We start from the raw sequence: 12,345 nt of genomic DNA, 5'->3' as shown, positions 1-12,345 counted from the left end.
GGAGACACACATGGTGTGCTATGGAGAAGGATCATTGTTTTGTGATGGAAAAGTACTGAAGGAGCTAACCGCTACTAACCACTAGGCAGAGTACTATAAAAGCCTGTAAGCTCACTCAGTAAACGTCTTTAGTTGCACCACAGCTGGATTCCGTGCCTCATACGCCACGCTTTCCTTCAAAAGTGGACTGAGTATTGGAAACAACATCACTTTAAGCCTGCTGTTACTAACATTTGGGTGTCTTTTGGTATATACTGCACATATACAAACCAAGGATAAATACCTCTGAAAGAAATGCACTTTACATATTTATTTATGTAACAGTATATTTCATTGCAAGTCATTCTGGGATAACAAAAGCTACTAAAATCTACTCTTGACATATACGAAATATTTTATACAATATTCCTACTGAAATACTTCTTCATTTGTCTTTAAATTAGATGTATTTTTTTAATTAAAGAAATAGCATAACCCATTTTGAAAGTACAGGGCTTTGCTCTTTTGCAATCTGACCACAAACTTAGTCACTAACATTCATTTCACTTATTCAAGATGCTCAGACTCAAAATTAGAGGCCATAGCTTAAGATCAGTCCATAAGCTGATAGCTGGAGACTTGAACAAAACATTGGACAGCAAGATGTTCTATCCTCAGTATCCCACAGGACTGGCGAGGGCTAGTGGAAGGAAAATAAAATGTAACCCCATGCCCTCCCACACAGCCGCTGGTACACTCAGCCAACAGGAGCTCTCCTGCTAATCAACTTGGTCTCTACACACCTGCACTGCTGTTAACAGATATCCCATAGCCTTCTTCCCTTTCCAGAGGCAGAAATCAAAGTCCTTCATTAAGCAGAGTTTCAGCTGAGTATGCAGCAATTAATTTTTCTATCTATTTTATTAACATGTAATTATAAAGATGCATTTTAATGAATTTAATAATTGCACTATGGAAGCTGTGCTAGACACTTGCGATTGTCTGAATTGTCTACATGCTACTGACCAACTGCTAAATATTGGAACTGAACATAAAATGTTCCAATCAACATGGGTGGATTTTGCCTAGAGAGCTACTACTGTTAGTTTCATACTTCCATTTGAGAGACTTGTGTATCAGAAAGTTATATAAATGAAGGACAGATCCTTAAATAGTTTGTATTATCACAGTCCCATAAAAGCTAGATAAAATTAGACTAAGACCACTTCAAGTTTTGGTGCAAAGTTTTGAATAATTTTAGTTTATTTCCAGTTAGCTCCTTTTTTAAGTCACATTATTGATAGCACAAACAATAACTCCCTTCCCCTCCCATCCCCCTAATTTGGTCAGACTTAGCAAACATCAGCTGTTTGAAACAAAAATACAGTCAATACAGCATGTCGCAATAGTAAAGCAGTTACCAGTTATCACCCAACACTCCTATTTATACATCAATCTGCCAGCATAAAGCATCTAAACTGAACTGACTTCCTTAACTTATCCAAAGACAACTTTATTTTAGGTCAAATATAAATCCTTATGCAAGAGACTCCAGAACTTTCATGCGTGAACCAGAAGAGTGTGCTACTGGGTTGGGCAAAAACCATAAATTTAATATGAAAATTTAATCTCTCATTAAAAATTGGAATGCAACATCTATATTTAAACAACTTTATTAACATAGTCAAGCAGTGATTAACATTCACATCTATTATGTCACATCATACAAATGTAAATACAAAATTACTACAGTACAATATATATTCTCTGCATGATCCAAAATATTTGGTGGCCCCAAAAACTCTTTAAAATTCAGCAGCTTATCAAAAATTAAAACCATATTCTATTTAAAATGAAGTTCTGTTAGCACATAGGCAGACTTCAAGAAATATCACTCAAATTTAGTACAGTTTGAGAGGTTGCAGGAGGATATGTTTGAAGGAAACATTCCAACATTGTGGCAGATACAGACACATCAGATTTAAAGCTTTCAAGCAAAACTCATACAACCTAAGTTGTCAGCAGAAAGATCCAGTCACCTTTAGTTTTAAACTATTTTGTATACTGCATCCAATTAGAAATTTTAGACGTGTCTAGTATTAGTAAGTCAGACAATGCACAACATAACTACCTATCCCCATGAAAAAAAGATTACACTGGAGATTTCAACAGCCAAATGGACGTGCTCATACCAGTGTGTTGTTTTTTTTTTTAATCACTCTCCTCACAAAAAACACCCAGGCCTTCTCAATTTTGTTGCTCACCCAAAATAAGGAAATAGATACCCAAGGCAAAAGTAGCACAATAGAAGCAGCTTATAGAAAAATGATACTGTACTGTAAGTGCTGAATTCTTTGAGATGTGGATTCGGCTTATTTTGAAATACACTGTAACACCACACAACAATTCATATTGTGGAGCCATTTTAAACCTCCCTCATGTAAGTACATTCAAGTAAGCATCATGGTTATTCTAGCAGAGTATACTCTACAGGGCAAGCAGCCAGAGGACTCCCCTCAGTGTCCCATTTAAAATAATCTAAAGCTGGCTTGCTCCAACCATTAAGTGCAAAAAGCAAGCATCAGCCTGCATCACAAAATTTCTATTGGAGAATAATACCTAGAAGACTGATGGATGCGAGTCATTCTGGAGAATGCATAGGTGAGTGAAACACACAGCTACTGATCAAGCTTTATTTAGCCAAGATGAGGTTACTGGAAATACTTACATAATATATAACAAATATGTACGCAAACTACACCAGCATCTGAGATAACTGCAGAATGTTTTGCCATTTCACTGTAAAGCTTAACCTTTATCTAAGACAAAAATTTACTCTTTAGACCCTATATAGAAGCTTTATGCATCTATCATCCCCATGAAAAAGACAGTATTGAAGCAGTTAGTGTTAAGTTGCAACTTCTTCCTTTAACAAAATCAGAAACAAATTATTTCCAATATAATGCTGCATTTAAAGCATTTTGCAATAAATATTTCAGTTTTTTGAATATGGATGCATTCTCCTCAGGGGAAGAATGGTTTTGCATCTTATCTGTTAATACATTCAATATGAATAAAATAGGTGAAGCAAAAGTCATTATTGTCCCCAGTAAAAGGTTAATTTAGATTAAGATAGAGGAGCTGTCTGAATGAAATACATAAACTGATATAATTAAGACACATTTTTGTTAGCATGTGTTCTAAAAATGAAAAAAGAAAAGAAAGGGTACAAGAGTATTCACCTGAGATAAAGCTAGTATTTGAGTATTTCTAAGTAGCAATGAGTTTCACTTGAGGAAAGCCACTTGAAGTTTGAAAATATACATTTTACTATTATACAATATATGCAGTCTAAGTAATTAAGATTGATGCTAACATAAAAGCCCTAACTAAAGTCCTAAAAAAAAAAAAATCACAGTGTGTATCCATATTGTTACAAAATTTATGCTACTTCAGAACTTTTAAAAATGATAATGATTATAAACTTTAAACCCATTCTTCTGAAAGTTATCTTCTGAGTACAAGCTTTAAGGAGCAATAAACTAAAGCATAGGAATTATCTTATTACAATTTAAATATATACATATTCATTGATTTAGAAAATAATCAAGCTTTGGAAAAAAATTACAAAATTTATTGTTTTTTCTTGCACTGGCTAAAATAATGAACTATTCTGATATTTCTCCCCTAAATGAAACAAGTTGTTTCCTGAACGTGTAATGAAAAAAAATTTAGTATTGAACTTCACTTAAGACTAATTCAACAGCAATTTAGAACTGCCAAAAAGATGCATTTATAAGGATTTTCAATACACTTTCTGTTACCAACTTAGGTTGATCAGCAGCTTTTTTCACTCTCAGAATCCTTCAAAAGGGAAACTTAAAACAGGAAAAAGGCATATATAAAAACAGTAAACACTGACCTCCTGAGGTTCCTACAACAAAAGTATTCAAGTAGAAAATCTACATCATTACTTAGCAGCGGCTATTTCTGTAGTTTAGCACACTAACAGCACTTTATTCAGTGTGTAAGGAGCAAATGAAGTAAGCCGTGCTTTTAGCATGCCAAGAGGCAGAAACACTGGAATGTAACAAAGACAAACTCACAATTCTACCAGTAGAAACATTCAGTCAACATTCAATAACTGTCAAGACTACACCACAAGAATTAAGATGCTTTTAATATATCCCATGATGCAATAATTGAATTATAAATGTTAACGCTGATTCAGAACTTTTCTTGCCTCACAGTATACCCTAAATGGCTTCTGCAAATCTCTGCGCTATATGATGTGTTAGGAATATGGTTTATTTGCTTTAAAATATACCATGAGAGAACTTACTGATACAAAAGACTATTTTTGTCAGTACTGTTTATTTCTGCCTTATTTTATTTATTTTCCTCGCTGTTATACCAGATCAGTTCACATCTGTATAAATACCTATTAAAATATGTATATACAAAAGTGGCATCCTAAACTAATACAAGGTGAGGTGGAGTGGTTTTATTTGGTTAAAGGGGCTTTCTGAAATTTAAGAAGTTTAGTTAAACTCAGATTCTAGCTGTTATGCTACAGTATTATTTGAGCACATTTTCTATCTACAGACTTTTTAATGTAATTCCTCTGAAATTCTTCCTTAATGTTCAAACACACTCAAAACAAGTTTGGGTCCAAAATAATATCCCACCTTGTTACATATTAAAGGTTTGGGGTGTGTGTTTTTTTTTTTTTTTCCTTTCAGAATTTGGTTTTAAAGTGTTTTTAGTGACTATCACTAATTAACTTCAGAGTAATTAGTTAAGACGGAATTTTATACTTGTGACCAAAGCAATGCCATTTGAAAGCAAGTTATCACATGCAATTTTGACCAAATCAAATAAATACTATGTGCTAGCATTACCGAATGCACTTCATATAGTACATGTTCAAACTCTTCTTCAGGCATAACCCATTAAAAATTTGCAAAGCCAACAAAAACCCACGGAAGGGAAGTGGGGAGCATTTAAAACATGCATGCTACCATGCATTTAAAGAAAAAAAAAAATCAAACCTCTTTAAACAGCATTTATAAGTTCACACTCACACAGCTCCAACTTCAGTGCAATGGCTAAATCATTCAACAGTCAAAGAACAGAACCATGCAAAGAGCAAGTTCTTAAGGAAAAAGAAAACCAAAAACAAACCCCAACAAAACACAACCAAACAAAAACCTCCAGAACTGTTATCCAGTATCCATTTTGCAATGCAAAGGTGAGAAACTAAATCTACAAAAAGGCTGTTATGGCTTAACTTTGTTTTGCAGATTAATTATGCAGCACTTGAAAAATGGAAAGGTGTGGCTTCACCTCTGACCAGCAGAGTTAAAAATCTCTCCATTTTCCTTTATCATCATGGGATACTCTTTAGGCAATCTAAATTATTAAAGACTTGCCACTTTCAGATGGACACAAGATCAAGTGTACCAGTTAGGATTTCACATTCACAGTACATAAGAAAATACACATGGAAGGAAAAGTAAAGGGTTAACTTAACAAGGATTTATTCACAGGAATACATGTAAGTAGAGGAAAAAAAAAAAAAAAAAACACAACAGAAAAGCTAAACAAATGAAATGAAGAGGATCCAAACCAACTTTCACTCCGTAGCTTTAAACTTGCACCCTTGTGCATTTAACTACATCACAAAGGGCCACCAACATGCGCCGATACAGTGTAGATACCCTGCATTACATCCATCAACTTAAACATCTCTTTAAGATCATGCTTTGAACAAAAAGAAAGCGTAGAATATGTTGAGTGGGAATAAACACAAATAGAGCAATCATGTCATCAACTTCTACAATTGTCTTTACGTGCCAACTAACATTTACGCAGCCTTTAACGGGTCTTACCATGTAACTCATTTTTAGAGATTCTGATAAAATCACTAGTATATAACCATGCAGAAAGCACATCACACTGACAGCACAGAGGCAAGTATTTTGCACAGCTATATCAGCTTTCCACATTGTGCAGGTTACACACAATACAATATCAATCTTATTCTTAACAGATCCTAAAAAGGTATTTCAAGGCCTAATCGTTAACTACAGTACTTTATATCTATATTCTTAATAAAAATAAAATCCACAGAATCTTAAAAGGAATTTTAAATGCAGGGCTATATTGAATTGGTAAACTGTAACACAAAACTGGCGCAACATAGGTAAATGTATACCAATTTCACTCTATGTGATGCAAGCATGCTACTTCCCCACTAATTAAAGTTACTTCTGATCACTATGAGCCAGAACGCATGCCTGAACCTTAAACTGCACGTTAAGAATAATGCCTTACTCTAGAAATGAAATCTAATGAAGTACAATAATCAAATCATATCCACTACTTTAATTCTTCTTTTAATTAAAAATTAAAATGTCAATCTTTCCTTTGAAGTGACCCTCCCCTTACCCTAAACATGAAAGGAGTGACTCATTTGGCAGCTTGCAGGTTGCTTCATTTTGTCCAACTTAACCTTTATTACTTTATGATGGGGTTTCTATAGTGTACACTGCAAGTGCCTGCTCCTAACACAGACACAAGCTGCATTTTAACTGTACTAACTTCATTTGTGTAGTTCTTCATCAACATGCAAATACCTAGGAATCCCATCAAGCAGGATGAAATAATGTAGAAAACCCTTACTTAAAAAACATAAAAGAAAAAAGAAAGCCTTTTGCTGTTTGTGACCCCCATTCTTAGGTTTCTTTTATTGTGCGCAAAATAGATTTCCTCTTTACGTATCCCTATGGTTCAATTATATGGTTCTTATTTTGGTATAATTCCCCACAGTATTCCAAAATGTGCTGTTTTGTGACTAGATTCCTTTTTTTTTTTCTTCTTCACATCCAGTGCAGAGTTGTAATAGGAGACAGATTTCCACCCACAAAGGCTCCAGATGTTAAAACATTTCCCAACATCGACTTAATACAGTGACGGCAACACCTCCCTCCCGCCCCTCCCAGTAGGGTTGGGATTGTACTGTTTTCCCTACTGGTTTACCCTTCCCCCCAGTAAAGGGTAACATTTTCCCTGGGTGCAGAGGCTCCCTCATAGTCTCCCAGACTGAAGGACCTGTAAAGAATAAGATAAAAGTATAATTAAATCTTACCTTGAACCTTAAGTGACAGATCTGTGATAAACAATGAGCTTTTTTGCTTTTCTTTTTAAGCAGTAGGTGCCACCCTTTAACATAAAACAAATTTATGCCTAGATTTTTTCTTTTTTTAAGTCTGTTAAGAAAAGAGTCCATTTATATCAGGTAAATTATTATTCATGAAACAACAATGTAAGCTTTAAAGCTACAATAACAGTTCCACTATTGTGGCTAAGCTTAGATTTCAAGTAAGAGCAGTCCTATATATTCTAACAAGCTTATCCATTTTTAGCACAAAATTATGAGGTAGTTATAACATTGAGAAAGAAGATTAAACATAACTGCTATTGAACTAACAACTTCACAACTATGTTGTTAGAGAAGGCATAGTGTCTTCTCAGGTCAAGCTGAGAATAATGGCAGATTTTATCACTTTGGATTCCTCTTTACAAGAGAACTAAAATGCCCTCATTAGAAAATATTTAAATGTTTGAAATTCGTTTATTTTTAATCCACTGGCCAGATCACCATGCAATTCAAAGAGGACTTCTTACATTACTGACTCTGAAAAAATCTTAGGCTGACTTTTAAATAGTTGTCCATTCAACAATAAAACAGAATTACACGATTTACTCGTAATTTTAGTACAAAATTATACAGCAAATATCAAATTCATAAAAAGGGTGAATGAATAAACAATTCACCCTGTTTTTTGGGTAATATATAGTATCACACTACTTCACACATGGGAAATTTGCTTCATACAATGTGCACCTTGCAGATACCAAGGTGGTATAACAACATAACTATTTTAGAATGTACTATCACTGTTCTTTGTTGTTCTTTTCACTCTCTTCAGAAAACTGTAACAATTCTGAATTCATATACAAAGACATGGCAATAATAAGCATATCAAACTCCCCAAAACATCAAGCTCTACAGTTACAGTAAAGTTACAAATCAGCATAACATCCTTTATTCAGTGCAAAGATCACCTAATATGTGGCTATGAGTATGTTTGACTTCTCATTGCTAAAGTGTTAGCAAACTTGCTTTCCTATCCTAGAGGAATAGTCCTCCTTGGACCACATCTGCCATTACTAATTTGTAAGACATAAAGTAGCCTGTATCTTTCATATATGGGATTGACGATTATACTCATAATTTGCTTCTTAAACTTGAACAGGCGCTTTGTTAGACCTATGCTTCCAACCTTATCATGATGCATTAATTGTGCATATCATACACTCACTTTCTATTTCGCTGTAAAAATAAAGCAAGACAGTCACGTGCTTTCGCTACAGCTACCATCATTTAGGTATACTATCACCCCTTTTTTTTAACTTCTCATAGGAAGCACATCTGAAAAATTCCTAGTCTGATGAATTATTTATGTTTCATGTAATGCAAACAGGGAGGAAGTTTGTTACACAGCTCTGTTTAGCAAGGAAGATATGGGCGCTTACCTCTAATTATGGGACTGCAGCTACAGTGCATGAGGTTAAACTCCATAGTAAGCTGCAAGGCGCTCTTTTAAGGGAAGAGGAAACTGGTCAGAGAAACGCCTCCAATTCTCATCCCCAACTTGATTTTTAAATCCATGAAGAATCTACAAAAGAGAGAGATGGGAAGTCAAGATAATTACTAAACAGAGGATACATTATTTACTAGCAACACATACAGTGAGGTGCAAACTGTATATATTGCTGTACATCTGTCCATTTGAATTCTCCAATTTAATACTGAATTAAATTGTATTTAATTGACTTTATTGTATTTAATTAATATTGAATTAAATTGTACTAAGAAACAGAAGAAGTCTAGTAATGTCTTTCTTCACTGAAATGCTTTCTTTTAAGGGTGACATACTCAATATAGCTTCCCACAAAAATTAGTCTGTGTATACATATCTATATGTATTTTTAATGAGCAAAATTACTTAAAACCTAGTTAGGCCATTTCAGAATGGTATATATTTTACCAATTGACACAGTTTATATACGTTAAGATTACTGTATTCATGTTTCTTTTTTAAATGTACAGTATGTTGTGGGAAGAAAGCTGAGCCAAAACTACAGCCAGCTGTTAACTGCAGTTTAACAGAATGAAAACCTGTCAATTCCTAGCACAAATACAAAAGCATACTATGAGAACTCTTTTTTTTTTTCTTTTTTTTTTTTTTTTTTACCATGGAACCTGTAAGACAACTCTTACTAAAAAGGAAGCTCTTAACATTTTTTGCGTTTTGAAAGAACAGGGATCCACAGCCAAGGGTAGTCAAAAGCCAGTGAAAGAGGGGAAAAAAGCCCTACAGGTTTCAGTCTGGACCTTCCAACATAATAAATTAACTGAAACCCACAAAAGAAGTTCTTAGTATGCTAGCTCTAAAAACAGGAGGTTGAAAGGCAAACGTTAGAAAGAACAAAAGCAGATGAAACAGCTCCTCCTCATAGGAAATTATGCAATGATAGTCCAAAGTTTTGGTTTTCTGTTCTAAAGTCAATGATACTAAATCGTGGAATAGTCAGTCATGAACATATCCTCACAGTAAAGTTAAAGCTCATGGCACCAAGTTCAGGCTCAACACAACATTCTCAAGCAAGCTGTTCTTCAACAGAACATAGTGATAACGACGTTACAGTATCACCAGTTAACTTTACTGCTTTTCTCCCTGAGACCTTCTATAAGCAGGCTCACCTCTCTTTCCTAACTCAAAGGGTCAGATTAGCCAGCTGCCAAGAAACTACTGAAAATCTAAGAACATTCAGGTATGACAAAAGGAACACTATTAAAATAATCTTCCAGTAGAGTTAAAGCAAGTGAGCTTCAGCTACAGTCTTCAGTCTTGCTTTTATAGAGTGATAAAATTCTTAGGGCATATATCAGGTTTCAACACTGGCAGCTCTTCTACCCATGCTCTTGGGAGTGGTATTTTCTCTCAGCTCTAGTGCTACAGAACAAAACAAAACAAGCAGGTTTTTTGAAATGTTTCTGAAAGGCACAATTATTGCTGGACAAACACCTAACTGGACTACAGCAGTTATGTATTCATGAAGAAGTAATCTAAAAATGCGCATGCCATCACTTGGAGAATGCTTTGTCTCCTTTCCTGAATGGCAAAAAGCACAACAGAATAAACTTTAAAAAGGAAGGGTGGCCTTATACTGCATGAAGAAGAACCATTGTGTCTAGTTTGAATGCATTAGATCCCACACAGACGACTTCGGAAGAATCTGAAAAAGAGGAGTCTTAACTAACTGAAGCAGGTGTCCAATGCTGAAGGACCAGTGCAGAAACACTCACTGAGACTGCTTTGGACAATCATCACAGACTGCATCCTGGACTTCCTTTTGAGCTTGTAAGTATTTGCTGTTTCCTACTGCTGATACGAAAATACTCATCAGCTGTGCATTTCCTGGACATGATGTTCCTTTCGAGACCAGTTATCCAAGAGGCTAACTAGGACAGGATTTTTATATTGTTTTGTCTGAAAACGTATGGCCTTGCAAAGAAGCCTCCACAACCACACATACAGTAAGTGCTAACAGTGGAACAGAAAACAAGAAAAAACCCAAAGGATCCAAAACAACTACCCGTAGGATATACTGTCATATTAGACACCTTACCTTACAGAACATGTCTCGGAGATCATCTTTTGGGCTAATCCATGATGCAACAGCATCACAAAAAAAAATAAAGTCCTATAAGATTAAACAATCATATAGGTTAGAAATCTCAATTTACATGTCTGAAAACAATACTTGATGTTCATTCTATGAACTATGTAGGGTCTTCAATCATAATTAACAACTGCTTTTGTTTTTGTGTATTTATTTTCCAGTTAATTCAGACAATAGTAGTAAGCTATTGTATGCCTAAGTGTTCAGAAATAGAAATAGCTGATTGTAGGAATTGCTTTGTTTAATCAGATTTTTGATTTAATAAAACCACAGTTGAAACCCCAACTGTCCCCTCCCACACTACAGCTGTCTAACGTTAATTCTTTCAGTACACATACCAAGTTCAAGAATCAATCACCTTAATAACCAGCAAGAAATTCAAGAATGCGGTTGTAACACTCTCTCACACATTTCCAATTGGGGAAAAAAGCTGTTTTGTTTCTTTAAGCAGAGCCAAAAGATTTTTCTAGGATACAGAGAATGTTCATCACACAGACTTAAAACTAAAACCACCCCGAAATCCCTAATCCCCCAATCCGCTGTCATGCATTACCTCCCAGTACACTAGTAAGACATGAGTCTTTAATCATTAAATTGGTGATGCCCATGTTTTTGGCTAGGTACTGAGGATAACAACTACAAAGACAGAGAGATGGGATAATGAGGAGAATCTTTGATCATGCCCTCCCCTTATGGAATGTGAAAGAACAAATGGACAGCAGCAGAGAAAAACGCCAAGTACAGAAAAAGTGAAATGAACTGAAAATTTCAAAACAAGGTGTTCTTGTGTTTCACAAAGAATTACAGACAGAGAAGAGGGAAAATAACCTTCTTTTTCCTCTTAGAAAATATTACACTGGTACTTTATTTTGGAGGTGTGGAGACTAAAGAGCAAGTCACACTGTATTCTTCAGATGTACCTTTTATTTTAAAGACATGCATGTTCCTCGTCACATTGACTAAGCAACATATCCAAAGTTGAAACAGTATCTTCCCTACCCAAGTTTTAAGAATGAAGGGGAGGTTCCTGTTTTTGTCCTGTTTCTTGTTTTAAAAACATAGGTTACATCTAGAAAATAGGTTTAAGTATGTAAATTTTTGCCTTAGATTTTCATACAGATCCTGACTAGAACCCCACAAGTATCAAAATACAGTTATTTTAACCAAAGTTCATTACTTACATATTCTTTGTAATTAAAAGGCAAAATCTGAATTTAGTAAGACTCTTCTCCTTTCATTTGCTAGGTGATAATTACTTAAGCATCCTGATATGTATCATTAGCAATATAAACATTTTGGCCTCCCTGACCTCATAATAAGGCTACATCGTGCACTGCAGGGAATCACATCAAGCTGAACTTTTTTTACACTCCATATACAGCTTTCACTACATTTCACATGAGTAAAGAAAACAAGTTTAAATCTATTCATGTATCTTACTTGGACTACTCCACTGGGGTTGACTGAGATCATGGTACATATCCCACGGAACGCTGAATCCTTTTCCTCATTGTCTCTTATGTTTCTCAGAGAGGTGCACCTAGCAGGTTG

At 35.0% G+C, this 12,345-nt stretch overlaps 1 protein-coding gene across 2 annotated transcripts in view; it reads right to left on the bottom strand.

Moving 5' to 3' along the window:
• Window positions 1-5,495: 5,495 nt before the first annotated feature.
• TNPO1 (transportin 1) overlaps window positions 5,496-12,345 on the bottom strand; it is a 74,445-nt gene continuing 67,595 nt past the window's right edge. The window contains exons 23-26 of one of the 2 annotated variants that reach the window (XM_057406115.1): window positions 12,235-12,334; window positions 10,741-10,815; window positions 8,581-8,723; window positions 5,496-7,092 (exon numbers count right to left, since the gene is read on the bottom strand). In XM_057406115.1, the coding sequence (XP_057262098.1) occupies window positions 8,616-8,723; window positions 10,741-10,815; window positions 12,235-12,334 (283 nt within the window). In that variant the 3' untranslated portion in view covers window positions 5,496-7,092; window positions 8,581-8,615. Of the gene's footprint in view, window positions 7,093-8,580; window positions 8,724-10,740; window positions 10,816-12,234; window positions 12,335-12,345 lie in introns of those variants that run through there. The other variant, XR_008971789.1, reaches the window with a different exon arrangement.

The sequence above is a fragment of the Pezoporus wallicus genome, unplaced genomic scaffold, assembly GCF_028554395.1.
Source record: "Pezoporus wallicus isolate ANWC-B61680 ecotype Strahan unplaced genomic scaffold, APGP_CSIRO_Pwel_v1 contig_7506, whole genome shotgun sequence".
Classification (NCBI taxonomy): domain Eukaryota; kingdom Metazoa; phylum Chordata; class Aves; order Psittaciformes; family Psittacidae; genus Pezoporus; species Pezoporus wallicus.
This window is presented reverse-complemented; position numbering and strand designations above follow the sequence as displayed.